At 50.3% G+C, this 27,435-nt stretch overlaps 11 protein-coding genes across 11 annotated transcripts; 6 read left to right on the top strand and 5 right to left on the bottom strand.

Annotated features, from left to right (window-relative positions):
- Positions 1 to 63: 63 nt before the first annotated feature.
- On the top strand, positions 64 to 1,017 carry N7519_003264 (ubiquitin carboxyl-terminal hydrolase family protein; the record flags this gene model as incomplete). The annotated part of the gene is made up of 1 exon (XM_057290042.1): positions 64 to 1,017. The coding sequence occupies one exon, from the start codon at positions 64 to 66 to the stop codon at positions 1,015 to 1,017; it is 954 nt and encodes a 317-aa protein (XP_057151244.1).
- Positions 1,018 to 1,959: 942 nt separating this feature from the next.
- Positions 1,960 to 2,744, top strand: N7519_003265 (cytochrome b5-like heme/steroid binding domain-containing protein; the record flags this gene model as incomplete). Its single annotated transcript, XM_057290043.1, has 3 exons — positions 1,960 to 2,093; positions 2,305 to 2,434; positions 2,577 to 2,744. Exons 1-3 carry the CDS (start codon positions 1,975 to 1,977, stop codon positions 2,742 to 2,744), a joined length of 417 nt encoding a protein of 138 aa, XP_057151245.1. The 5' UTR covers positions 1,960 to 1,974.
- Positions 2,745 to 3,773: 1,029 nt separating this feature from the next.
- On the bottom strand, positions 3,774 to 7,834 carry N7519_003266 (putative RNA binding effector protein Scp160; the record flags this gene model as incomplete). The annotated part of the gene is given in 5 exon segments (XM_057290044.1): positions 3,774 to 4,753; positions 4,806 to 5,439; positions 5,456 to 7,075; positions 7,134 to 7,387; positions 7,438 to 7,834. 5 exon segments carry the CDS (start codon positions 7,832 to 7,834, stop codon positions 3,774 to 3,776), a joined length of 3,885 nt encoding a protein of 1,294 aa, XP_057151246.1.
- A 2,143-nt stretch (positions 7,835 to 9,977) lies between these two features.
- Positions 9,978 to 11,073, bottom strand: N7519_003267 (uncharacterized protein; the record flags this gene model as incomplete). The annotated part of the gene is made up of 3 exons (XM_057290045.1): positions 9,978 to 10,223; positions 10,285 to 10,755; positions 10,813 to 11,073. 3 exons carry the CDS (start codon positions 11,071 to 11,073, stop codon positions 9,978 to 9,980), a joined length of 978 nt encoding a protein of 325 aa, XP_057151247.1.
- Positions 11,074 to 13,147: 2,074 nt separating this feature from the next.
- On the bottom strand, positions 13,148 to 14,410 carry N7519_003268 (uncharacterized protein; the record flags this gene model as incomplete). Its single annotated transcript, XM_057290046.1, has 2 exons — positions 13,148 to 13,968; positions 14,023 to 14,410. The coding sequence occupies 2 exons, from the start codon at positions 14,408 to 14,410 to the stop codon at positions 13,148 to 13,150; spliced, it is 1,209 nt and encodes a 402-aa protein (XP_057151248.1).
- Positions 14,411 to 15,285: 875 nt separating this feature from the next.
- N7519_003269 (uncharacterized protein) lies at positions 15,286 to 15,504 on the bottom strand (the record flags this gene model as incomplete). Its single annotated transcript, XM_057290047.1, has 1 exon — positions 15,286 to 15,504. One exon carries the CDS (start codon positions 15,502 to 15,504, stop codon positions 15,286 to 15,288), a length of 219 nt encoding a protein of 72 aa, XP_057151249.1.
- Positions 15,505 to 16,445: 941 nt separating this feature from the next.
- Positions 16,446 to 20,799, top strand: pakA (mitogen-activated protein kinase kinase kinase kinase STE20; the record flags this gene model as incomplete). Its single annotated transcript, XM_057290048.1, has 7 exons — positions 16,446 to 16,627; positions 17,419 to 18,008; positions 18,055 to 19,274; positions 19,340 to 19,439; positions 19,491 to 19,825; positions 19,883 to 19,943; positions 20,612 to 20,799. The coding sequence occupies 7 exons, from the start codon at positions 16,446 to 16,448 to the stop codon at positions 20,797 to 20,799; spliced, it is 2,676 nt and encodes an 891-aa protein (XP_057151250.1).
- Positions 20,800 to 21,084: 285 nt separating this feature from the next.
- On the top strand, positions 21,085 to 23,567 carry N7519_003271 (ESCRT-0 subunit protein HSE1; the record flags this gene model as incomplete). Its single annotated transcript, XM_057290049.1, has 9 exons — positions 21,085 to 21,124; positions 21,259 to 21,308; positions 21,391 to 21,425; positions 21,500 to 21,575; positions 21,650 to 21,748; positions 21,814 to 21,934; positions 21,987 to 22,619; positions 22,673 to 22,873; positions 22,930 to 23,567. 9 exons carry the CDS (start codon positions 21,085 to 21,087, stop codon positions 23,565 to 23,567), a joined length of 1,893 nt encoding a protein of 630 aa, XP_057151251.1.
- Positions 23,568 to 23,938: 371 nt separating this feature from the next.
- Positions 23,939 to 25,285, top strand: N7519_003272 (uncharacterized protein; the record flags this gene model as incomplete). Its single annotated transcript, XM_057290050.1, has 1 exon — positions 23,939 to 25,285. The coding sequence occupies one exon, from the start codon at positions 23,939 to 23,941 to the stop codon at positions 25,283 to 25,285; it is 1,347 nt and encodes a 448-aa protein (XP_057151252.1).
- A 184-nt stretch (positions 25,286 to 25,469) lies between these two features.
- Positions 25,470 to 25,822, bottom strand: N7519_003273 (uncharacterized protein; the record flags this gene model as incomplete). Its single annotated transcript, XM_057290051.1, has 2 exons — positions 25,470 to 25,652; positions 25,709 to 25,822. 2 exons carry the CDS (start codon positions 25,820 to 25,822, stop codon positions 25,470 to 25,472), a joined length of 297 nt encoding a protein of 98 aa, XP_057151253.1.
- Positions 25,823 to 26,628: 806 nt separating this feature from the next.
- Positions 26,629 to 27,432, top strand: N7519_003274 (uncharacterized protein; the record flags this gene model as incomplete). Its single annotated transcript, XM_057290052.1, has 1 exon — positions 26,629 to 27,432. One exon carries the CDS (start codon positions 26,629 to 26,631, stop codon positions 27,430 to 27,432), a length of 804 nt encoding a protein of 267 aa, XP_057151254.1.
- Between the last annotated feature and the right edge of the window lie 3 nt (positions 27,433 to 27,435).

Below are 27,435 nucleotides of genomic sequence, written 5' to 3' on the forward strand. Positions count from 1 at the left end.
TTCTTCATCGATAACCGATTTCGCTATTATGTACAAAAAAATTGGAAGGGGTCTCAGGGCGTTATGCCGGGACTTTATGCGAACTTGACCCGGTCGCTATGGAAGAACGATATTGAGGTCATCATGCCGACCTCGTTCCGGAACTTCTGTGGACGCTTGAATCGAGAATGGGCCATTGACCGGCAGCAAGATGCCAAAGAATTCTTCGATTTTGTGGTAGATTGCCTCCACGAGGACCTCAATATCAACTGGCAGCGAACGCCGCTTCGACCTCTGACCTTCTCGGAGGAGATGCAACGAGAGCGAATGCCAATGACCAAGGTTTCCCGAATTGAATGGGACCGCTATTGCCACCGAGAGGAGTCTTTTATCTCGTCACTATTCGCGGGACAACATGCTAGTCGACTGCGTTGCACGACCTGCCATCAAACCTCCACTACCTACGAGGCCTTCTACAGTATCAGCGTTGAAATTCCACCCACAGGTGCCGGTGATATCTATCAATGTCTTCGTAGCTACTGCAAGGAGGAGATGCTGAGCGGTGACGAGGTCTGGAAGTGCCCACACTGTAAATGCAAGCGAATGGCAACCAAGCAGATCATCATCACGCGGGCGCCCCAGATTCTCGTCGTCCACTTCAAGCGCTTTTCTGCATCCAAGACCCAAAGCGCACGGAAGATCCACACCCCCGTCGAATTCCCGCTTCACGGTCTACGGATGGACGATTTTGTGATTTCTCACCCCCCCCCTCCGCCTCCGGAGCCCGGCATGCCGCCCACCACCGGGGCCACGGTCCCACCGTTTACCTACGATGCCTTTGCTGTGCTGCGGCATCTTGGGTCTTCGATGGGCAGCGGACACTACATCTCGTTGGTCCGCGATGCGGAGCGGCAATGCTGGCGGAAGTTCGATGATGATCGGGCCACGGATTTCAATCCGCGGGAGCTTCGAACGCGGGACCGGTTACAGAACGAGCAGGCGTACATTGTGTTTTATGAAAGAGTTCCAGCGAAATGAGCGTTTTGGTTTCTAGCATTGTCATGATCACGATTAGAGGTTTTTGGGGGTATATTATTATGCACATAGTATAATGGATATTATACAGTCTAGCACCTACCTAGGTAGTGCTTCATACTTACCTACGGAGCACATCTTAGTATATCCCTTCTTAATTCCGCCCAGCGGAAAGCGGATCCCGACGGTGCTACCCGAGACTTGATCCCCGAGGTTACGGTTAACCAGGCAGAGTGGTTAGGCAGTTGAATTTATAGATGTATACTATATTCTATACATAGACTAATATGTATACTATGACTATACTATACTACAGTACTATACTAGCCTATAACATATCTAAAGAATTCAAGATTAATGAATTTCAGTACGGAGTACATAAACCAAGGCCAGATCTCCTCTCTAATAAGCAGCCCCTGATTCGTCCAGATCCTATCTAGCACAACATACACATATTATCAGATTCAGATAGACACATATATGTAAATACAGTGACAGATAGTAAGATAGAAAGTGATAGAATTCATAGAATTAATATAGATCCAATTAGAAACCTCCCTTTTCCTCTTATAAGCCGGGTGTAATTCACGGCATCAAAGTCCCTGGTACCTGGGCCCCACCCGTCGAGACCGCCCAGTCGCACGTACCAGCGACAATGTTGGTCCTTTTTCTCTTCTTTCTGGATATCACATCTATCTCCCCTCTTTCTCCTCTCTCTCCTCTCTCTTTTCTCTCTTCCTCTTGTTCTTGTACTCTCAGCTGATTTTTGGACTTTCTATTTCTCCCGAACTCCCGAAATACCCCGTAAGTCGTCAACTTCCTATCTCCCCAACATTTCTCGCCGTTTTCTCCTATCGCCAACTCTGCTCAACACATCCAAACACACCCCTCTCTTCACTTGCCCAGTCTTTACAGAAACTCACTGACAACGGCAATCACATTCAGATACCCCAATTCACCATGTCCGAAGTCAAGGAACTCACCCTGCAGGAGGTCTCCGAGCACAACAACAAGAAGGATCTCTACCTGATCATCAACGACAAGGTCTACGACTGCACCACATTCGCCAATGAGCACCCGTACGTTGTCTCCATATCTATGCCCACTGCCACCGGATCTACCATCCCAATACCCGAAGCAAAGAACAAGCGCGAGCGAGAATAGAAGCGAAAAAGAAAAACAAGAGCCAAAAAAAAAAAGAAAAGGCCACCTCGGCCTATTCTCTCCCCTCGTCTCGCATCGCTTCACCCCAGATCAAAACCCCAGAACAAACAGACTAACAAATCCCAGCGGTGGCGAGGAAGTCCTCCTCGATCTCGCCGGCCAAGACTGCACCGAAGCCTTCGACGACGTCGGCCACAGCGATGAGGCGCGCGCTCTCCTCGACGACGGCATGCTCGTCGGCAACGTGAAGCGCATGGTACGTACCCCCAAAGCACAAATCTCCCAACATCCTTAATACTCAATATACCGTTTCCCCACACTCCATGTGTTCCTTCTACCCTCGGCTCCTAACCCCACACAATCACATGGGCACCAATACAATACTGACACCAAAATAGCCCGGTGACCCCTCCCCCAAGGCCAAGCCAACCACCAGCACAGACTCTTCGTCTTCTTCCTCCGCCTCCGGCTTCGGCGTCGGTCTCTACGCCGTCATCCTCATCGGTGGCGCCATCGCATACGGCGCATACAACTACCTCCAAGCCCAACAGGCTCAGCAGCAGTAAACTAGCTGTCGGGGGTGTTTGTGTTTTGCAATTAGATGATTTGAGATTTGATTGAGAGGACTAGTGGCTATGGGTCTGGATGCAATGCAGATCTGAGATTCAAAGACCCGTCCATGGATGGGGAGTATGCCTAAAAGAGCAAAGAGCAAAGAGAGCGTTTTTCTGTTTCGGGGCCTTATGAGTATCCAGCTCTTTTTTTTATATTACCTTTTTTTTTTTATCTATTCACATACTTGGATTAATTCTTTTTTTCGGAATATGGAAATTATCAACATCTGTTATGGACCTCGGGACTGGACCTCGACCTTCGATGTGACAATCAACCCGAATAATACGGCAATTGACCAGATAGGGAAAGAGGATCGCCGCTCCCAAAGGAGTAAAGGACTCCGGTGACCGTTCCCCTCATCCCCTCATCTCTCCAAGATATCTCCAAGATATCTCCAATATCTCCAATTCTTTCGGCGATTTCTAATAGCCCGGAGACGAGAGGAGATAACGGGATATTGCGTCCGAGCTTGGCCTTTCGACGGCGTTCGATCCTGTTCTGCTTCTAGTAGGTATTTTATATTGCAATCCATGTTACCATAGCCAGGTCCTGCGTTAGATTATATATACGAAGTTACAATCCATGATAGAGTCAAATTACTTAGATTGGAGAACCACCTGGGTAGTCAACACTCCGTCTCTCTCATAAATGAGCCACAAGAGTCCATCAATTCCTCGTAGACAATCTGCATCAGACCTGGGGAAGTAGCTACAAGAAAAGAAGACACAATAGGATGAGAAAGCCGAAAAGCAATAGATGCAAAAAGCAAGATCAAAAAGAAGCTCTTTTAAAAACCAATATTCATGAAATAGATACCCAAAAAAAAAGGATGAAAACAAGAATCGAAGTAAAAAGCCAAAAGAAAAGACTAAAATGAATACTGTTCCCGCTCGCTCGAATTTAAGGCAGAGAAGGGTGGTGTAAGAGTCGGTTTTCTATGTCAGATTCAAACCACTGTCGCAATAACAAACCATAGCCACTCACCGCGCAGAGGGGTGAAGTCCATTCTGCACGGCCTCCAGGATCATCTCCTTGGCCTCTTCCAGGCCACTGGGGCTACCCCGGATCTCAATCGCTTCACCGTGAGCCTGCTCCTTGGGCACATTGATACGGCAACCTGTCTTCTTGCGGATGGCGTTGATCTGGCTGCCGCCCTGGCCGACGACGAAGCGGTAGGTTTTGGGGTCCGGCAGGATCAGGTAGCCCGTAGTGGACTGCTGGGTTGCCGAGGCGAGACCCTTCTCGATGACGGCGCGCGCCTTGGCCACGTTCTCTGGGGTGCCGCTGAGAACCCAAGGGAAGGGGCTAGAGGCGACATCCGTGGCGTTGTTGTCCACGACGGTCCAGGAGTGTGCATCGGCGGTCACGCTGGGGTCATCAATGATCAGGGGCATGTCGGTGCCTTCAGCTGTGGTGCGGGTGTCCTCGGCGGCGGAGGGGGCAGGCACGGGCACGGCCTGGCCGGCGTGGTCGACAGTGACCTGGTAGTCGTTGCGCAGGCGGCGGAAGATTTGGCCATTGTCGGCAAGGAAGTGGTGCAGGTGGCTGGGGACCTCGATGGTCTCCGCGTGCTGCTCCTTAAGCATGGACTGGATGTGCTCCTTAGCGCTTTCGACGGCGCTGCTGGGGCCCTTGAGCTTCACATCGGTACGGCCGGAGCCCTGCTTGGGGATATCAAGGGTGACGTTGAACTTAGTCTCAATCCCGCGGCGGGTCTCGCCCCCACGGCCGATGAGCATGCGGTGCTGGGCGGTGGGAACATCGAGGATTTCCGTGACCTGGTCCTGGCGCTCCTTGACGAACTCTTCGATCGCAGCGATGATGCTATCCACGATCTTGCCGTTGCCCTCGAGGCGGATGGTCGATTCGGTGCTTTCAGGACGGGGGAAACGGACCATTCTGGCGGCGCTGCCGTCAGTGGGGCCACCGGCCTCAGTGACGATCTTGCGGATGTTGGCGCCTACTTTAGTTAGTAATTGAAAACAAGCACATCAGTTTGCATCAAAACTTACCGCCTCCACCGATCAAGGCTTTGTGGTACTTCTTTTCAACCTCAATGGTCTTAGTCACAGTGGCATCGAACTCGCTGGCCCGCTGCTGCAAGATCTTCTTGGCCTCAGCAACTTGCTGCTTAGTACCCTTGACACGGATCTCCACGCGGCCCGATGCATCCGGCGCATCGTTGGCGTTGGGAACATCGATCTGGGCGCCGGTATCAGCACGAAGCTTGTCCATCTCACGGCCGCGCTGGCCGATCAGGGATGCGACCTGACTCTGGGCCACAGAGATAGAGGCAGAATGACCGTGCTCAATGACATACTGCAGCAAGCTAAGGATCTCGTCACGAGCCGAGTCAGCGCCCTTGCTGGGGCCCTTGACGAGGACCTCATCGGGAGCCTGCTGAGCACGCTGGGGACGAGCACCACCAGCATCGCTGCCGGTTTCCGTGGCGTCATCGTTGGCAACAGTTGCGCGAGGGAACTGGACGCGGACAGAGTAGCGATCCTGGAGACGGTTGACCTGGTTTCCGCGCTGGCCGATCAACTCGCGGTGGTATTGGGCGGGGACCTTGAGAATGTGAGTGGTCTCATCTTCCAACTTCTTGCCCATGTTGATGATGCGCATGCGGGTAGCATCCGCCTTGGCCTTGGGTCCCCTTGACCTCGACCTTCCCGTTCTCCACCTTGATATCAACATCGAACTCCTCGCGGAGCTTGTTGATGTTTTCACCACGCTTGCCAATCAGGAAGTTGGCGTACTTCTGGGGGAAGTCGAAGCTAGTGGTGTAACCACGCTCCAGATCGTCCTTCTCCTGCTCTACGACGAAAGCCTCCACCTTGGCGGCAAGTTCAGCCACCAGACCGGAGGGACCACGAAGGGAAACCTGACATTGAGAACCCTGGGCATCACCAACAATGGCACGGACAGGGATGCTGTCCTCGCCCTTGGCCTCTTGCTCGCGGTTGATAAACTTACGCGCCTTCTCCTGGTATTTGGCAGGGACGGAAACAGACTTGGCGACAATGTCACGTTGGTCCCCGAGAGCGCCCAGGAGGTATTCCTGGGCCTCTTGCAGACCCTTCTCGAAGGCTGCAACATCTGCGGGAGAGGGGCGCTGTCTGGGGACCTCGAAGCGGGAGGCAGTTGAGGAGGGGCCTTCATAAACAAGAACAACTTCGGGGCTGTTGATATCATCCGGCACCATCAGGTGGACGCCATAGTCACTCTGAAGGGTGCTTGCGCTTCGATCGCGCAAGTACTGGTGGAAGTACGGGTCCACAGAGACGTGGCGGAGTCTAGAAGGCGGAAGAGCCTGGACGAGGTTCATGATATCGGAACGGGCACGAATGGTGTTCTTGCCGTCACGGGAGTAGACCTCCCATGTGACGGGTCCGCCAACGCTAGGAGGAAGTGCAATGTGCGCATCGTAAGTAGATTCGAGTTCCTTAATAACCTGGCGGCGACGGAGATACTGCGAGAGAGCGCTTGCGTGGGCATGGGGACCGGCGGGCGCATTGGGGTGCTGGCGGGACAGATCAATGCTAGCCATCTGCATGCTTGTCGCAAGATCCATAGCGTGTTCAATACCAGCCTCGATCTGGTCAACGGGACCAGTGATGGTGAGGAACTCGCTCTCGTCGGAGGAAGGAGGCAGGACAATGGCACATCCAGTCTGTGCGACGAACTGGTGCAGAGCGTCGGGCTCATCGCCCAAAATGAACTGGTGCTGGCCACGGTTAATGGCCAGCTGGCGCAGAGTAAGCTGCTGGCGCAATTGCGCAGCCAAGCGTTCAATCTCAGCCCGAGCCTCCTGCGCGGCAGCCCGTTCTCCGGAAATCAAAATGTGCTTATCAGGCACAGCCACGAACTGGACCTGGCCCGGGTTGGCTTCCTGAGGAGGGGGCTGGGTCGACCAAGTATCATAGCGCGGAACATTAATCTGCGCTTTTGTGCGCTCTTCAATGGCCCGCACGTTGGCGTCATGTGCACCTGCAATGAAGGGGAAGAACTCAGGAGGGACGGTCTTCAATCGGAAGCTCATGTTTGAACCGCGCTCCTTGACAATCGCCTCGATCTCGCGGCGGGCCATCTCCGCGGCCACGGCATCTCCCTCAATCAGAATGTCGATGGTATCGTCGTCATCATCGTCAGCAGCGTTGCCGTCGGCGCGGGGTACCTGAACACGAGCACCGGTGCGGGTCTGGATATCCTGCACAACGGTACCTTGACGGCCAATGATGTGAGCGCGGGCAGATGTGGGAATGGGAACACGGACGGATTGCTATTGAGACGAATCGGTTAGCCTAGAAACTCGTTTTGCGCACGTCTAATCCACATACCTTAGATCCAACCTGCTGAGCCACCTCGCGGAGAGCCTGGCGCACCGCATCTACGGAGCCCTTTCCTTCGAAGATGATTGAGCCGCCAGGGCCACCGCGCATATCAACATTGGCCTTTGATCTGCGGGAGATATCCCGGAGGATATCGCGGAGAGGCTTCTTCATCTGTCCACGGGGTTGCATCTGGGAGGGTGCAAGGCGGAGCTGTTCCATGTGCTTTCCGGGGAGCGCCATGATACGGGGGATCTCTGTTCCTGTGTCAGAAATTTGTCCAACCCGGGGGGCTCCAAAATAATCCACGTACCCATTGACTTCGCGGGCGAGCCATTTGCGACAGTAGCAGCCGCGGAAGGTTTCTTCGCACCCCATGTAGCGGCCGCGGGGGCAGCCGGCTTCGGACCGCTGCCTAAAGCTGGGAACAATTCTTCGGATTGAACGTCGAATGTCGGGGCCTTTTTGGTGGGGGGCTTTGGCGAAGGAGTCGGGGAAGCGGTTTGGGCGATGGTGGTAGGCTCAGAGGTATCGGAGTTAACGAGGATGGGTTGTTCGGGCTGCAGTGAGGTCGGAGGGGGGTGTTTGAGGTCCTCCTCGTCCACGGTTTCCTCCACAGTGGCCTTGTGGGCCTCATCGCGGGCGTGCTGCTGTTCCAACATGGCAGCGAGGGATCCGCCGTTGGCAGAGGTAGATGCTTCAGAAGCCATTACAGGTAGTAAATTCGACAAGGAAATCGGGGTTGGAGACAAGATTGGTAAATGGGCTATGCACAAGATCCTGCAATCAAGACGGGCCGGGTCAGTATGCAATAACGACCGATCAGGACAGATCACCGTAACCTCCGGTGTAGTCAATGGCAATGACACGGACTTCTAGATAACTCACAGGCGACAGTGTATCCTTCTCTTTTGTGGATTGAGTAGGATATATAGATTTTCTTTCAGGAGAATGCGGATGCAATTCAAGAAAATGCAATAGCGATTTTGACTGACAAGCCGAGAATCAAAAAAGAGAGATACAGGGGCTCAAAGAGGGGAGCCACCTGAAGAGAAAGTAGTGGGAGAGAGAAGAAGAGAAGTGGGAGGTGACAGGTGAGAGAAGAAAGGTAACCCCGGACAATCCAGAAAGTACAGAAAAGGCCAGGTCGAACCTCCGGGGAGGTTTTCTCCGAGTCCGTTTCTACACTTTGGCACTTGACACTTTTGACACTTTTGACACTTCTTTTTTAAGGAATTGATAGTAATTTGGATAGTTATTGACCTTGGACTTGGGCGATTTGAGATATAATAGCTGTGATAGCTGTCATAGCTGTCATAGCTGTTCTTTGCTCTCATTCGAATACGGTGCAATGCAATTCCAATCCGATCGCAGGGAATTGTATAAGCAATCTCAGATGAAATAAATGAATTCATTATAATATGTATCTACTGTTTTATATTCTCATTGGATTCCCGCACGTGGCCACAGCGCGGCAAGTGGCCAATTTGGTGATACACGTCACTGTGGCTATTTGGAGAGCCCTATATATTTTAGATCTTATCAACTGAATACTCCAGGTATACAATAGACGATGATTCTTTTTTCGCAGCCCCAAAAGACAATCTTCTCCCGTAAAGCTTCACTTAGGTTTCTTTAGGCTAGTTAATATATCTCCCTTTAATTGTGCAGGTATTCATTCGGCTTCTAGGGTGGTGCTATGATATTTCGCAACATTGTCTACTCCTTGGATATCATATATGCCTGGGCTGTCTACTGCGACAATATCTCTCCATGTTGCATGCACCTGGTCCGGAAATTACCCATTTGTCTGGAATTTGAGTGGGTTGAGTGTCTCGGGCTTCGACCTTCTTCTACTGTTTTCCGTGACCATGTCTACCCCAAAAATGTCTCTAGTTAGTAGCCTTTCTAGTTGTATTCCTAAAGCACCTTTCTTGATATCTTATTTAGTATAACAATCCCTGCCTTGGCAAGTTGCTGCATCGGCTTAGCAGTAGACACGAGCTATAACTCAGTTTTGTAGGATTCCGCCTGCCTGGAAGTATATATTGCCCGTGTTCACCAATAACACCACCAAAACAACTTTGGAATAACACCACCACTCAGTTTCAGTGTTCTCGTCGTCTATTTTGGCGCACTCTCAGCCCAAATATTTGTATCCCCGTTTGCCAAGGTCCAAATCCAGACACTCTGTGTGGTATTTGCGGATGTTTTCGCCCTAGGCTTACGTAAAGAATCTCCTCCTGTTCCAAGGTTTAGATACTGTAGAAACTCCTTCTTTGCCAATTTCGAAAAGAAAGGCTCAACATATACAATGCAGATTCCCGGAACGGTTCTTCCAGGCCCGTATAGCCTGGCTGCATTCCTGTGCGGTCTCGCCGATTGGATTGTGGACATGGTGGAGACATACTATGTTGATGCGCTGCCAAGATCGAGGGGAATTTCCTAGACATAAATGACCAAGGTGGTTTCTACCTTGCCCAAGGCACTCTCGATCTTGAAATTGGGGCATGTGAGACATCAAAGAGCGAGTGGGAATGTACGGAGTCGTGAACTCCGAAGATATGCGAGATGGCGTTACACAACGACTGTACATGGTTTAAATAAAAGCGGAATCATGCAGACATTAAACCAATCAATTAAGCCAAGAACGTAATGGCCATATTATATAATTAAGAGTTGCCAGATACAAAAAGAAGCGCATCATGACAGAGATCAAGACGGCATGGGTATCGAAGAAGCGAGTGCGATACTTCCAAAAGTATATGAGCCCAACCATTGACAATAGAAGAGAAAAAGAATGTGAAAAGAATATGTATCGGCCTCGCGGGCCCGCCACGAGAAGTATGTGCACTAATTGGCCTTCACGAAAGGCCAGCCGTTCTCAAAGCCGAGGACGTTCCACGCGTACCTGTAGTTCGCGTTGTCCGAGACCTCGGTTTTCTCCTTGACGGCAAGTGGGTAGTAGTGGTAGTACATGACCACACCGAGATCCTTGTCCTTGACAACACCAGGGCCACCAGGTCCAAATACCTGGCCGTGGCTGGAGAGGAGCATGGTGCCACCAGTCTCCTTGCACGACTTTCCGTCGGCGTCAACCTGTAAGACAGATGTTAGAGCAGGTGCTTTTGCGAATGGATTAGGAAATTGGGAAACATACAAAGTCACCAAGGCCGGTCTTGGACCGGCAGACACGAATGTGGTACTCTGCACCCTCAGCAGGGAATGTCTTTGTGTACTTGCCCGCAATACCAGCAGAGTAGAGGAGGTAGTAGTAGTCACCGTGCTTGAACTCGTACGCGCCTTCCTCGCGGTGGTTGAGAGTAGCGTTGAAGGAGATTTGGTAGGGAGTTGCGCCGCCAACTTTGAGGGGAGTGTCCATCGGGACCTGGAAGATATCGCCCCAGAAGGAACCAAAGTTCATGTAGTTCTTGCCACCAATGCTGATCCAGGCGGGATCGATACGGTTGTAGTTCTCGTTTGCAGGGAGACCAATGGAACCATGGTCAGTCCAGCTACCGGGCTCCATGGTCTTGGATGTTGCGACACCGATCTGGGAGTTCTGGGTGCCGATCTTCGACAGGACGTAGTACATGTAGTACTGGTCATTCTGATAGTGGACATCAGGGGCCTACAAGGTAGATCCTGTTAGTTATCAGATTGACGGGATGTTCTGGGTCCTTCTTACCCAGATATTCGTGCTGTCTACACCGTCGAGGTGGATCTTGGACCCATCTGGCAATGCCGGGCCAAGGTCCGTCCAAGGACCCTTAACGGACGGCGAGCTATGAGTGCTGACACCAGTGCCCGTCGAAAAGCGGTAGTATTTCCCATCAGAGACACGCTGGATCATAGCAGGGTCATGGGCCCAGCAGTTGCCTGTGCAAGGACCCCGGTTGGGGTATGCGCTGGCAAGCGCAGTAAAAAGAAGCGGAATAAGACCAAACATTATGTATAGATGGAAGGAGGCGGAGAAAGTTGGAGTCGGCTGTGAATAGAAAACACTCTGGGAAGGAGGAATCACCTCCAATTTATGTTGATTTGGTCTACTCCATTCGCAGCTGCCCCAAGTTGGGCCCCCAAGTATGACCATTTCGAATAATAACAGCTGATCCAATCATCGGCTATTAACCCCTGCACATCGTATCTGGGCGATGTAAGGCGCATGTCGGTATTGAGCCAAGTCTAACTGGAGTCGGCCCCGAAAGGGATGAGCTCATTACCGAGCTTCAAGGAGTCCTGCACATGTGGATCATCATAATCAAAAATAATGTGTTTTCTGCATACGGAGTAAACAAAGGGCTGTCTTGTTGATTACAACTACTTACTGTACGGGATATTCTGTATATGTTGTAGACTTTACTTCTGCATCTATGTGATGTCTCCCATTGGGCAAGGCGCAGTCAATACAAATGTTTAGCTTCACTCCATTGGATCTTCTGCATATCCCCCACATGAGTTTACACCGATGACCTTCTGACCTCCTCCGTAGAAGTCTAGAAGCTAAAGGTCTCGGCAGCAGCCTCGGCAGCAGGAACGGGATAGAAGATGTGTTGTTCGCTGTTAGTGTGCGCGAGTTCCACATTCCCATCAGCAAGGGAGAGAGCATTTACCCTGACACTAGTGAATTCTATTAACTTCAAGAGGTCAAGTCGGTCTCGCAATTTTAATTTCGATTTTACCTTTGATACATCTAGACAAAGGAAATTGTGGAATACATCATATCCCACTTATTTTGCATGGCTTGATTCTTGTTTACGCCGTGTGGATGATCTACATCCATGTGGACCGACTGACGATACTAAACCAATCATCTCGGAAGCCCTGTGCGCGAGATCCGACCGACAACTAGTGCAACTAATATTTGAGATTCAAAGAAACTAAAGAGAGTGTCATGTGGACTTGTCACAGCGCAGTCAACTCTTTGCATCAAAAGCGGGGGCGAGGACTCGGTTCGCCATATCGATGGTGAATCACATCAGCTTAAAGGGAGACACATATTTACTTGATTTGGCCCGAAGTGGTTGATTCAGCCTGCACAACGAAAACAAAATCTCCGATATAACACGTCATCCGCGCTATAAATGGCCGGACCAGACAACCGTGCTTTTGAGCCTCTTTGGGCCTCGCTTGGAGCCCAAAGCCGGATGTAGGTGTATTACTTCGTATCTTAGCAGGGTTTCTCTGAAGTAACCTTACTGCCAAGAAAATCCAGCTGGGCTGAGCCTCAATCTATAGTAATTGGCCTTACCGCTATATTGGAGATCGGGGCCAAAGTGACGCGGGGTTGATGACCTGGGGCCAGAGTCCGGGGTTCTCTGATAAATCGACATTGCACTGCCGGGACAGGGCTGAGATCTCCAAGGAATACATATCGCAGGGTCCTCACGAGGAGCAACAGGTGAAGGGAACATGCTTCCTGTTTCCCACTCGCGTTCTCTTTCTTTCTGTCCGATGATAGCAAGCGTTCACGAGATTTATCTAATTTATCATCTCTTATATATCTGGTTTTATGACATTTCCACGCATTACTGTCAAGACTACACTACGCCAGCTGCTCACATGAATATGGATACATGTCGTTTTTGTTTCTGTACAAGTCAAAACATCTGAAGTGCACCAACACCATGGTGAGACTATAACCAAATGCAAAAAGGTCGTTCTTTACAACTCAGGCCGGACTATATAAGTTAGTTCTGTCCCTTCTACAGCCATAGTATGCAGACACACTATACCAAAGAGCCATCATATAAAGATGTTAACGTACGACCAGCAATAGAATGATATTGCGTTCAATTGGAATAATCTAACAGACACATTTCTGATATTGTATGACATGAAGACGATGTTGCGAGGAACAGCTGAAATCCTCAATGTTCAACCTCGAACACAGCCACAGCTGCCCACCTGCATATCATCTTTTCTTCCCCCTCGTCCTGATTCTCCCTGAATTTCAGTATTTGGGTCAAGGACCCCCCCACCAAATCGTACATGTGCCGCCCATTCCTTGGTTATAGGAAGGCTTAGAGATGACGAGCTGAACTAGGTCCCGGGCCTGGCATAGGAGTCGGGCTTTGGTTCTGTGGGTCCCAGAATTGCCAATCTGCCTCAACTACGGGGTATTGGTATTGAGCATCGACAAATGGACCCTGTTGAGGCACGGAATAGCTTGGCTGCATTCCTTGGGGAATGGGAGGGTAGGCCTGCTGCCAAGATTCATTCATTTGGTTTTGTGTGATCTCGAACTGTTGCTGCTGCCTTTCGATAACATGGTTCATCATGCTCTTCAAGTCTTTCACTTCGTTGAGGATCTCTTGGAGCAGTCCAGTTTGCTCACCATCGGTGACATTGGAACTGGATTCGAGCGGAGAAATCCGACCCGCATCCATAGTGCGAAGGCGAGAATAGGGTTCCGGAGTCTTGGGGCTTACAAACTTCGGCCTCGATGGCCAAGAACCAGTATTGATAGGAGTCTTTGGCCAAGGTTTGCCGAGATCATTGGCCTTCTTCTCCTCACTAGCCAGCCACGAACGAAAAGAATCGACAACGCCATATTTCGGGGTCGGGATCGTCTCGCCGGTGAGGATTTGTCTCCACTTGGGAAGGACTTTATCCAAAACATCATCTGAGAGAAATCGATTGCCTTCATCATCGGTGGCCAAGGCGATATTCCAGTAAGGAGATCGCACGGTCCAGGCAACGTAGCCGGTAATATAAAAGACATCGGCATGCTTTTTCATCGCCTCTTTGTCGCCCCGAGTCATCACATCTCTCATGTCATAATCAAATTGTAGGGTACGTTTGGGGTCAATGACGAAGTAATCGTTCACACTGTCTTCTTGAGCTTTCTGTGATGTCAGTATCATTTACCGAAGCTCGGATGGAACAGTGGCTTTACCGTTCTCTTTCCCACAGAGATCTTCGAATGATAGCTCTTCATCCGCCATAGACTCCAACTTCTGCAACATCCTTTCATGTGCTTTGTTGGCCATGAGGGCATGGAGTTTTACCATCCACCCCTCTGTATCGGCCAAAGAGGCCTCCATCCCCTCCAGCCGCTCCAGCATAGCGGTTGTGCCAAATGGGAGTAGAAGATGAGTTAGTAGCTCTTGGATACCCGGAGAAACTGGCTTATTCTCTTCGAAGTCGTTAAGCCACTGGGAAAGAAATGCAGTAAGTTCGCTTGCCTTGCATATTTTGTCACCGGACAAGACCCGGGACAACAAATAGCTGACCGTGGCATTCTCAGTTGTAGTAATGGTAGGAGATGCGGTGTTTCCATCCATAATGCTGTGTTTGGAGAAAGGAAAGTACCTGGGGATATGTGAGAGCCAAGAAATGAGACTAAGGGAAGTTAAGGTTAAAAAGAACACACCAGTAAGCAGAGTAGACTTGCGCAGGTGGATAAGGATAAGAGAACTGGAGTATTGTAGGAGACGTGTGACAAGACAGGCAAGAGACCTTGGAAGAGACGAACTGCCTAAAGAGACAAGTCGCCACACTAGGTGTTGCTGAGAGAACCGTCAGAGTCCAGATAAAAGCAAGGTGACAACAGTAGAAGGACGTGACAACAGTAGGAGACATGATAACAAGAAGATGGCTTACCTCCTATGAAGGCACAGATTCCGAGCAGATGACTTGCCTATCTAGGCATCAGTGATAAGAAGGGCTGTAGTTTGATAGAAGGGTGGATGGAAAGAAAGTTCGTGGGAAACGCGGAGGAGAAAAGTGTTGGGTGAAGATTATGGGAGGTAAACAAAAGGAAAGCTCGCGCGATCACAAGTGGTTGCTATGTTAGCAATCCCCATAGCCTGATGACATCGAGGACACGCGCCCTACACGTAGTTAAGTATTAAGACCATGTTTACGGACTTTCGTTTTCAATTCACCCAGATTAGATACAAGAAACAAAAACGGTGTGTTCTCAAAGATAGGTTATCTGTGATGCACCTAGGTATGTGCCTACCAGTCCTCCAAAACCGTGGACTTGATATTGCCCAGCTGTATTTTAAGCATAAAGCTTAATGAGCTCACAGCGCATACCTAGGTAGACACAGTCCAACGCATGGTGTCGTTGAAGGATTACCTTGCCATCCATGGAGACCAAATGATATGTGGACACCACTGGATAGACCTGATAAATGGATGATACTGGGCTTCTTCAGATGGCAAGTGATGAGATTCTTCTTGCCATAGCAATAATACGCACATCCTTTGTAGCAGGATCAACGCGGTAAACCTGGCTAGACAGCTTCGGCATTGGGGCAAATCCTTTGGCGCCACCTATTGTTATGAATGACAACGACATGGACAAAATGAACTGAATACCGTAGAAGGTACTGGACAGCAGCAAGATGCTGTACGGCGGAGTCATGAACATTTCGACCGCCGGTGTCGTTCATACTACTCTGCACCGTCCAGCCGATGTTATTGTTGTGGTTGACGCCGCCATTATCCAGCTATTCATCTAAAGATATTCAAGGATCAGCATCGTTATCCAGTGGTGATATTCAACCTCGGAAGCATATTCAAGATTAGAAGAAGAAGCTTCTTCAAGTGATGTGAATACATCCACTTTGCTTCCAAACTCTACGATCGGAACAACCAGGTCGAGTGATTTCTGAGCTGCACACGCTGCGATTTCCCAAAGTTGTGCCTTTAAACGACATGTTTGAAAATTCGGCACAATTCCGTGGTCTTGGAGTTGAATGTGTTGAGACCACTTTTGATGTCTCGTCTCACTTTATGTTGCCTGATAATTCAGGCACCTTGCAATTTCCGAATTTCGGCCGATTTGCCCTTATCTCTCGTCTCTCTTCCTGTGGATCTCTGATTTTGCATCGCCAAGGAGGCCAGACATCGAGGCTAGCCTATTAAAGTGAGACGTGAATGCGCAGAAAGCTCCATGGAAGTCATGGGATCAAAATTTGCCAACACCATTTGCACGGTTTGGTTTCAGGCCAAATCTCGGGCCTTGACTGGACCAACGACAGTGAAGTGAAGAGGATGTTTAGATATTACTCAATCTTTGAATGGGAAGGTGGCCAGTCGAAAAAAAAGGCTATTAGAGCCCGGACCGCGTCTCATTCGATCTCACTACGCAGTTGGTAATATCTGAAACCAATATGGGGTGTAAACGCCAGAGCCATATCATATACCGAGGCGAGTCAAAATGGGATGGAGGAAGGAGTATGGTAGAAACGGTGTAAGCAGATTTCAATCAGTTTTCTGTAGTGTTTGCAGCCCTGGAAGATTTGTGTAGCAAACGGGGAGAGATCCATGGATATTGAAGGCAACCAACGGTGGCGCATATGGAGAAAAATGCCCCGGAGCCCGGCTCAGCAAGTCGGTTATAATGGCTGTAATCCAGGAGGGATCTGTGTGGCACTGTATTCTATCAAGTGTCTAAAGGCTTTGACACGAGCCCAATGCCTAACGCCCAAGGATTTCAATGTGCAGAGTGATATTGGCTTGCTTCCGTCACACTTGACCCGTCCAACCCTGTGCGGTTTAACCTTTTTGGGACGTGTTCGGCTACCTGCCAGGGGCAAAAGGGGCCTGAACGGAGATACAAGTACTTCTACTTGGGCTGTTTGCTTTAGACCTCGTAGGGAATGGCCTTAGATTACCACATCACTAGGAAAGAACATTGAACTAGGATTTAGTATGTATTTAGTTACTACTTTAAAGATAGTGGATCTCGTATCGAAGCCGTTAAGTGCGATATAGGAATATTAAACGGGGTAGAAGTCTGAGACTAGTTCTATTCTTATAACATTTGGCCTGAATGATGAGGAATAGATTCGTTATAGTTACTCACCAGAGTGTCCCTGACTCGATTCTAATAGAATATAGTAAACTTCATGTGTATAATATTGTAATATTTGAAGTTTAGATGTGAGATATCCCATATTACTCCTATATTCCTCCCATATTCCTCCCATATCACCCGCAACCTGTCAAACCGCCCCAGCCACCCGACTCCTTTTCCCAAGACTCCACGTGCTAAACATCAACCTCCTCTCTTCTCCATATTTCCTTCCAATCTTCCATTCCATCCATCTTCAAGAGCCTTCGGGGACCCGGTTATTCTCCGCGGCCGTAATTCCCCTCAGGTCGTGAACTTGGTTGGTCAAAAAAACAGATTAAAAAAAAATCCCCTGCATCTGACCCCTCCTCGGCCCAATTTCAATCTGTCTCGTGTAGAGACAGAAATCTGCCCACCATGAATCAGGACAATTTCCCATTGAAATTCCGCCGAGCATCTAGCAAACTTCACAAGGACCCCCCCTAGCTTCAGTTCGCGCATTCTTCGGAGTCATCAGAGTACCACATCGTTGAAACGCACCCCCTCCGCCCCCGTTTATCCACGATCTTCTCCCAGCGGCAGTCGCGAGCATAATCGATCGAGATCCAACGCCCAATTCCCAGGTTCTTCCTCGTCATCTCTGGATCAGAATAGTGGCGGTCCCTCGCCTTCCAACGACGAATCAAGTGGCTTCTTCTCCAATTTGACCTCCCGGTCTCGCACCCGCAGTTCCAACCGTTTTTCCTACAACGAGCAAAGCTCGGATGAATTGAACGACCCTTACGAAACGCGGGGCATGCTTAGTGCATTGGATGAGAATACCGCCGAGGCTGATCCTCACTCCCAGCAAAAGCCCGCACTCCGCTCTCACCACACCAGCCCCGATACCCGCGGACGCCACTCACTCCGCCAGTCAGCTAGCTTCACCACTCTAACGCAACGTATGGATTCCTTCGCTCATCGCGAGACCGAAAGGCCCCCAAATCCCGACAAACGGTATTCCGACGATGGCAATCCTCCGGCCGCTCCCCGAACGAGACAAAGCAAAAAGGCCAGCTTCTCCAGATTCGTGGACAGTATGCTTGGAACCCCCCGGTCGCAATATGAAAATTTCAGCTCCAGAGAATCCGGTCCACGTTACTCACGTCGGCTATGACAACCAGACCGGCCAATTCACTGGGCTTCCCAAAGAATGGCAGCGACTACTACAGGAGAACGGTATTTCGAAGAAGGAGCAGGAGGAGCACCCGCAGACTATGATGGATATTATGCGATTTTACGAAAAGAACACCCGTGGTGACAGTGATGATGAAGTCTGGCACAAGTTCGACAATGCTCAAGCTGCTCAAGCTGCGCAAGCCACCAGCCCAAGAGAACAATCATCGCCACCAGGAAGTCCACGATTCCCGCAACATCACGAAAGCAGCTTTGAGAACCCGCGATCGCCCCCACCAATTCCTCGCGGGCCTCCGGCAGTCTCGCCGGTCATGTCTCCTCCACTGGGTGGTATGGTGCCCCATCGTGCGCCCCCGAAACCGCCGACTGGAATGACCCCCTCCCGCCCTCCTCCTCAACCCCCGGTGTCGAATTCGTATGGAGTTCCGCAGCGAACTCCCCAGGAGAATTATGCTCCTACATTTGGCACTCCGACTATCCCAGAATCCGAACCATTGCCAGCATCGCCCCACCGCAGTCGCTCCAGCTCCCGAAATGGCACCCCTGCACCCAGCGTCCCCAACGTTCCCAATGTCATCGCATCCCCTACACAGTACCAGCGGCAACAGGAGCAGGTCATGGCCGCGGCCCAGCAGACCTTGGAACGGAACCGCACCCAACGCCAGCAAGCACAGCAGCCTCCGGCCATCTCCACATCAACGACTGCTCCGGCGCCAGATCTTTCGTCTGGGGTGTCACCTACCGCGCGTGCTCCACCTGCTGCCAGACCTAGACAGCGTCAGCAGCGACAGAGCAGCGCCATGGATATTCGGACGCGCTTAATGTCAATCTGCCACCCTGGCGACCCCACGCAGATCTACTACAACTTCAATAAAATCGGCCAAGGTGCTTCCGGTGGTGTGTACACAGCGTATGAGCATCCTCACAACAACTGTGTTGCCATCAAGCAGATGAATCTAGACCTGCAACCCAAGAAGGACTTGATTATCAACGAGATATTGGTCATGAAAGATAGCAAGCACAAGAACATTGTGAACTTCTTAGAGAGCTTCCTACATGGGCTGGATCTTTGGGTGGTGATGGAATACATGGAAGGTGGCAGTCTGACAGACGTGGTTACCTTCAACATTATGAGCGAGGGACAGATCGCAGCTGTTTGCCGAGAGGTGAGTGCAGAATGGTTAACCCTGGGTCAAGATGAGACTACGAGATGCTAACTATTTTCGACTAGACTCTGAGCGGTCTCCAGCATTTGCACTCCAAGGGTGTCATTCATCGAGATATCAAATCCGACAACATCCTGCTGGCGATGGATGGTAACATCAAGCTGAGTAGGTTTCGCCCTGTGTTGGTTGTGTCGAAATAATGCTAACAATCTCCAGCCGATTTCGGTTTCTGTGCTCAGATCAACGACTCGCAGAACAAGCGGAACACCATGGTTGGTACTCCGTACTGGATGGCCCCCGAAGTTGTTACTCGCAAAGAGTACGGCCGCAAGGTCGACATCTGGAGTTTGGGCATCATGGCCATCGAAATGATCGAAGGCGAGCCACCCTACCTGACAGAGTCCCCATTGCGAGCACTCTATCTGATTGCTACGAACGGAACACCCACCATCAAAGACGAGCACAATCTATCCCCGGTCTTCCGCGAATTCCTTCACTTTGCCCTGAAGGTTGACCCGGAGAAGCGGGCGTCGGCGCATGACCTACTGAAGGTACTTGTTCCTACTTCCCACTGCTTTTGCAGCGATAACTGACATCGCCCCCTTTAGCACCCATTCATGTCTCTCTGCGCACCACTATCGCATCTCGCCCCCTTGGTCAAGGCTGCTCGTATCAGCCGCGCCCAAGAAAAAGCCCAGAAAGGAGGCGCTTGAAGAAGACGCTGATAAACGACCACCTTTGTTTTCTTGTTTCGGTTTTATTTCGTCGTACTTGATATCTCTTGACGTCTTGCTCAGATACCCCGTCACTCCTGATGTTTCTTCTAGATCCCGACGTGCACTACAGTACGTCGTTGGAATCCGTTTATGTACCCAGTCTACTTCTTTATTCACTTCTTCACATCGATTGTCGATGAAAATGACTCCATTCCATGAGCATGTTGCCTGTGATCTCTGCTTTGCCACTCACTGTCTCTGTATTGATCTTGTGTCAATGTAATTCCTTGTAGTTCTATTTTCCCATTGTCGTTAGCTTATGATGAATACAAGCAGCTAGCGAGCTTCAAATGCCGTAAATTTTGATTCCACAATTAGGAAGTATGTGCCTAGAGTAGTGGGGATGGTTCAGCCACAGCCGGTAAGCAAATATGGGAAGAAGAAACGCAGTAGCCTACATAAGTAGGGCGAGGTCCCAACTAGCGTGAACAAAAACAGGAAAAAGGGCAAGAAAAAAAAAGAAAAAAGAACTACAAGTTCAAGACCCAGGCAGACATAAGGCTTTTAAAATAGAAAGATCCGTTCCAATTTGGACAATCTAAGCTAATAATAACTTAACAGTCCGCGGGTCTCCCAAGCTGGGGCACCACTGGGCATCGTCATATGCTGACTCAGGTGACAAGTTCCGCCCGTACACAATACCCCCAACACTGTCCCTGATCATCCCCAAGGACCTGATTAACAGATACTCAGCGCTGCAATACCAGTCGCTTGCTATACCATTCCTTGGCAAGGCCCTCCCTCTGTGATATTTCACACCGCCTGCATCAACCCGCAGCCTAGCCGCATCCTTTGCTGTCGTCGACTCCCCGCATTCGGAGCTGGAAGACCACCACTACGAGCTACAAAACCAGTTTTTGAAAGAGAACCTGAAGTTAGATACCGAAGTCTAATTGGAATCTGTCGTCGAACTTTTTGCGACGTCGAAACAAGGCGACCCGCTCGTTAGAAGCTGAGCAGTGCTGCCCGACTTCTCCGATAATCCACATACCATCGAGTGATTACCTGCGACGGTTAGAGGACATACATTCGCGATGTTTCGCGCGCAGCAGAACCACTTCGACGATGCCGTCGGTAAGTTCCATCAGTCTCTGCCCCGTCAGATGCACATGCGCCCCTGGAGCTGGCTAGCTTGGGGGGGAAGCTCTCAGGAGTACATTGAATCTGCATGTGGGATGTGTTTACTGACGTTGTTTGTTTTTGTATAGCCAAGGCGACGGATGAGAATTTGACCTCCGAGAATTGGGAATATATTCTGGTGCGTTGTGCATGAAGCTATATAGAATCGTCGGAACAACCAGGGCCTTGGGACAATAACTGATTCGGCTTTTGTGGTTTAGGACGTCTGTGACAAAGTTGGTGCAGAGGAATCGGGGTACGTGGCTAGCTTGGAATTTCAGTCCCTTAAGTCCACCCAAAGACCTGTTGCTGACTTTTGCCGTGATATAGTGCGAAAGAGGCCGTGGCAGCGATGATCAAAAGGCTGGCTCACCGAAATGCCAACGTCCAGCTCTATACTTTGGAGGTTTGTGGCTGGATACCGTGCTTCTGGAAGCAGGAAGATCCCTTGGTTTATGAATATAGCTGACTGGTTTCTAGCTTGCAAATTCGTTGTCGCAAAACTGCGGGCTGAAGATTCATCGCGAGTTGGCTTCGAGAAGCTTTACTGATGCGCTACTACGCTTGGCGAACGATCGTGTAAGCATATCTCAAACCCTCGATTTTGCTCAGACGGCGAATGTTAATCATGGATCTGTGTCTAGAACACGCATCAACAAGTCAAGTCTAAGATTCTGGAGCGCATGGAAGAATGGACTGAGATGTTTTCATCCAACCCGGATTTTGGCATCATGGAACAGGCATACATGAAATTAAAAACCACGAGTAAGTATCTGTTCTACATCTTGAATATCGAGCTCGGCTGATTACATTCCAGACCCGAATCTGCAGCCACCGTCGAAACCTGGAAAACGTGAGATCACCGACGTTGATCGTCAGATGGAGGAAGAGGAACTGCAGATGGCCCTAGCACTCTCGATTAAGGATAAAGCAGCCCCGTCCGCGGCTGCTGCGGCAGCACCTCGAGCAGAGGCTTCGTCTGCTGCTGTTGCGTCGGCATCGGCCCCCACAAATCAAGGAGAGCCTGCCGAGGCCCAAGCTCTTTCAGGTACATCGGTAGCTACCGTGTCTCGGGTGAGAGCATTGTTCGACTTCCAACCGTCTGAGCCAGGGGAGCTTCAGTTCCGCAAAGGCGATACCATTGCAGTTCTAGAGTCTGTTTACAAGGATTGGTGGAAGGGCTCCCTGAGAGGCCAGACCGGAATTTTCCCTCTCAACTACGTGGAGAAACTCCCAGATCCCACTGTCGATGAGCTGCAGCGGGAAGCTCAAATGGAGGCGGACGTCTTTGGTCAGATCAAGAGTGTCGAGAAGCTCTTGACTCTACTGAGCACCCGCAACACAGACCTCAATGTCCAGGAAAACGAAGAGATCACAACTCTCTATCAAGCTACGCTTGCTATTCGTCCGAAGCTCATCGAATTGATTGGGAAATATTCGCAAAAGAAGGGTAATCAGCCAGTCGTTTGTCTTGCCGCGGATGTCTCGCTTACACATGTCTAGATGAATTCACCCAGCTTAATGAGAAGTTCATCAAAGCTCGTCGCGACTATGAGTCCCTCCTTGAGGCATCCCTAGCCCACCCGGCACAGCCTCAATATGGACGACCTGCCCAGCCACAGTACGGTTATCCTAGTGCTGCGCCTGCCGGATACCCCTCTGCTCCTCAGGCGGACCCTCGATATTTCACTCCCCGGCCTCAAGGTTAGTAGATTCTAGGAATTACCCCCCCCCTGCCAGTTCTGACCTGACTTGCCCAGACACTACGCCAACCCAGGCGAATGCATACGCACCGTACCCCACCAGCGAGCAGACTATGCCGTACCGCCCAGCCTCTCATTCCCCTGATCCTCGCCACCAGACCCAGGCCGGCGCACCGCAGCAGCCACCACACGCCGACCCTTACCAACCTGTTAGCCACCGTCCGCAATCTACATACGACAGCCCCCAAGAATTGGGGACCTCTGTCTATGATTCACCTGTCGACCACCCTGCTCCTGGTTCTGCCCAGCGCATGCCGTACGCCCCAACCGCTCAAGCCCCGCCTTCTGGCCACCAGCAATTCCAACAGCAGCAGCATCACCAGCAGCAACAAGACTACTCGCCCTCGGTCTACTCCGCTGATGACACAGCCCAGATCCCGCCTGCCTCCACTATGCCCCAAATTCCGCACCAGTTCCAGCAACAACAGCAGCAACCTCCGTACCCCAACTCTCCCAGTGCCCATCAACCTCCTCCATCGCACCAGCCTCCGCCGGTGCCCGGGCAGCGCAGCAGCCGCAGTATACTCCCTACAGCCCACCACCTCCCGCTGCAAGCACGGGCGAGTATCAGGCGTACCAACCTCCACAGGGTGGAGTTGGCTCGAATCCAGCTTCCTTTTATCGGTAATTGTTAGGTAGTCATGACGACCTTCATTCGGTTAATAGGAATAAATGCCTTGACTGTTTTTAATGTTGGGTTTGTAATGTGGCATTTCAAGCAGTATTCTTCGTTTCGTTACCTCTTTCTTTGCTGGACGTCTCTGTCGTGTATCTAGCCAACGGTTCAAATATGTGGCCAATAGTATGTTAGTATATATGGGCTTTTGGTCTCTATGTTTCTGTATGTTATTGTTATAGTGGCTTTGTCAACGTCGTTCCTGCAACCTTGTAAGGTTAGACTTAAGCTTCCCAATGCCGAGGACAAACCAATGAGAGACATCTAAAAAGTGGACCAGTTAGCCAGGATGAAAAGGAGACGGCACCTAGTATTCATCGTCTTCACACCATGATATATTCCTTGTCTACAGAAATTCTTTTGACTATTTTAGAATGCCTGTCCCCGCTTGATCTTTTCTCCGCTTCCAGAGCCTCGCCAATCTTATATCGCACCTTCGTCGCCTACAAACAACATCTTACCAGGCATACTCTCCGTCATGCCATCCACGCAGCATGTGCGGCGGACATCTATACCGCGCTGGACGCCCAGAATATCCCCAAACTTATCAAGTCCGGCGAAAGCATTGCCAAAGTCAAGGCCGAATGTTTCTCGCTCTTTACCACCGACCGCACTCGTCGGCGTCAGAATATTGACCAGTTCAGCGTGGATAATGTGAACCTCGATACGTTGTTCTACCTCCATGTCAATATTGAACGCCTAATCGATAGCTATTGCCACTGGTCACTGGGCAATCTGAGCTCGCACCATGAAAAGCCAACACCATTCCAAACGACAACCGTCCACCCAAGAGCAAACCTGTCATCTACTGAACAGGCCCGTCTTCAACGGGCGTTCTATCGATGCGAAATATACGCGAGATCCCAGCGCGTCTTGCACCTCCTTCCGGACAAGAGTGCGGCCCTGAATTTCTCTCAGATTGTTTTGAGCTTCGTCTCGCAATTCACCCTCTATGAATTCGAAGAGATTATCAGCATACAACAATTCCTCGCTCAAGTCAGTAGATCGCTTTGCGAAAGAGTCGAAGATGATTTCATGGCTTCTTATTCTCTCGCTGGTTCTGGCAACGCGAGCGTCAAAAAAGAAGTTTCGGGAAATGCAGTATCAACCAAAGATCAAGATCTTGGGGACCTTTCATTCTTCACAAAATCATACCGAGACACCCACCATTCGGGCCATGTGAAGTTCCTTATATCCTGTGGCTTATCGTACATCGTACGTCTGAGTCTCATGGAACCGCAAGCCCTCAAACACGCCATGCTCAAATCAGATATGGACTCGCGCGAGAACACCGTCACAGACTTCTTTTCCCAGGATGGACTGGATATCGCATCATGTGACGAGAGACAACAAAATGTCATCCTCAAGGGTAAACTGGTTTCCATTCCCCGTGATGAAGCTGGCAGTTGCAACCTGGGCTGGAAATGGGGTACGAGTTTCCACGACTTTGTCAAGCCTGATAGTCCTGCTATGTTCGATTTGCGGAACCAGGGCTATGTCTTCTGGGATCAAGACCGGCTGCAGGAATCGGGACTTGTGAATGAGCCGAATGTGGTTTGTGTTGGGGCAAATTATTTCCCGCCTGGTCACAGGGGTCCGTTTATGAGGCCGAGTGTTGAGGAGAGGCTTGGTGGGTTATGGGTGGATTCTGAGACGAGGAAAGTGAAAGATGAATAAATGAGTCTTTTTGTGTGGTTCTAAACATAATTGACACCGGATACCCAGATAATGATAGAGTTTCCCGTTAGCAGTCGATCCTCGATTGCACCCGAAATAGGTTCACAATTCGCTTGGAAGTATGACGGGAATGATAGGAAGTACCTAAGGAGGGGAGACAAGATGAAGTAGGGCAAGACAGACACTAGACGTCCTCCTTGACATCATTTCCATCCTGGTTATCCTTCTGTCCCTGCTTCTCGGCCTCTGTGCCTGCACCAGGAGTAGCATTTCCATGGCTACTTATTTGGGACTTCAGCCAATAGAAACGGCGTCGGGCCTGTTTCTCCGAGATACCTTCGCATTTGCCAACGGCAGCGTAGTCAATCTGTAACACAATAAACGAATGCTAGGGATTAGATACGAGGGTTGGAGATAACTGACTCGGACACCTGACTGAGTAAGGCAGTGCAGTAGGAACTCGTGGTTCTTGTCAAAGCCTGCGGCAGGCCGTCCCCGCTTGGCTGGGGCTTTCTTGGGCGTATTGCTCGAAGTCATAGCGAAGAGTATCGAGATGACTCTGTTTGCGTGGAGATGAAGTGGGTGTATGGAGTGGTTATTGTTTGTGACTCTGGGAGAAGTTGGGGACGAAAGAACACAAAATGGGAAACAGAGGAAATCTCGTCTGGCCATAGTTACCTAACGGCACACTCATCTGATGTAAACATATATTGATCTGGAGTTACTATCACATCACGGTAAGTCATACTATGTATGTGGCTTCGAGTGATGCACATTATTCATGACTGGGGTATACCAGGGTATTCTTACGAAGTATATAAAGGGTACTTAATCTAGTCAAAATACGAGAAGGGTCTATACCCATACACCACAACGCCAATTGACGATCGGCACTCAAAAATGGCTACCTTGGACGGTGACAGAAATTCTTCGACAGTCTATGGTATATTTTCGGTGATAATACAAGATACATCACTAAAATGACACGGAAAAGGACATGAAACATCAGGGCCGGCCCGGGACCCGCTACGGGATCAGCCCGAACCTTCCCAGAACCGACTGCCTACCTAGGTAGGTACACTTGGCAAGGTATTGAGGCATTACCTGCAGTTTGTTCCACATCTCCGAGAAACTTGGGGGACCTGGGGCACATGGGCGAAGAATGTCTGTAAGACCTTGGGAGCACCTGGGCAGGGTTGTTTATTGGTGGGCTTGGGCCCCCTCCTTTGAGGCACTTCCTTTGTTTACCTTCTGGGCAGTACTTCCCAACCTTCTTCCCAGTCCCATCCAGTATCAATCATTCCAACCCACTCTCCTTATAGATATACGCACTCGCCGTTATCATGGCACCACAAATAACCAGCTGGAATGACCTCACCAAAGCATGGGAGCAATGCGATGATGAAATAGGGGAAATCCAACAAACGTCTTTCGCCCTGTTCGACAGCAACGAGAGCTTTTATTACGGCATGCTTGAAGCTCCCAAGGCCAAGATTATTTTCGATCAGGTCACCAAGGCCCTCAACAGCGTTCCTGATGAAGAAGTATTCACACGATGGCCGGCTCCTGGGGTCGAGTTGATGCAAGCTCCAGCAACACTGACTGAAGATTTCTACATCAAGCGACCAGATCCAGAGATGTACAAAGCGATGAAGGAACACAATGCATTGTCCCAACTCTCAGCAGCTTTGCTAGCAGAGGGTGAAGTTCTACAGTCGCTGTCCCAGAACCCGCACCCGAACATAATCCGCTATCACGGCTGTCGGGTTCTGCGGGGATACTTCATGGGGATTGTCATTGACAAACATCCATGCGATCTGCACAATTATCTCAAGAACCGAGTCGGAACAATTGAGAAGCGGTCTTTCATTGCTGCCCTCGAGTCGGCTCTCCATCATCTTCATGCACGTGGATTGGCCCACAATGACCTGACTCCCCACAACATTCTGGTGAGCAAAGAAGGCATGCCTATTTTGACTGATTTTGGCGGATGTCAGCCTATTGGGACCTGTTTGAAGCATATTAGAGGGACCCACGGGTGGATAGATGGAGAAATCAAGGACCACGATACATCGAGAAAAGAGCATGATGTTTCTGCTTTAGCCAAGATCAGCGCGTGGTTGGACGATCCAGTGTTTGATCAATGATCT

Source organism: Penicillium mononematosum (genome assembly GCF_028829835.1).
Source record: "Penicillium mononematosum strain IBT 11891 chromosome Unknown utg000002l:1.0-8112719.0:1.0-8118358.0, whole genome shotgun sequence".
Taxonomy (NCBI): Eukaryota; Fungi; Ascomycota; class Eurotiomycetes; order Eurotiales; family Aspergillaceae; genus Penicillium; species Penicillium mononematosum.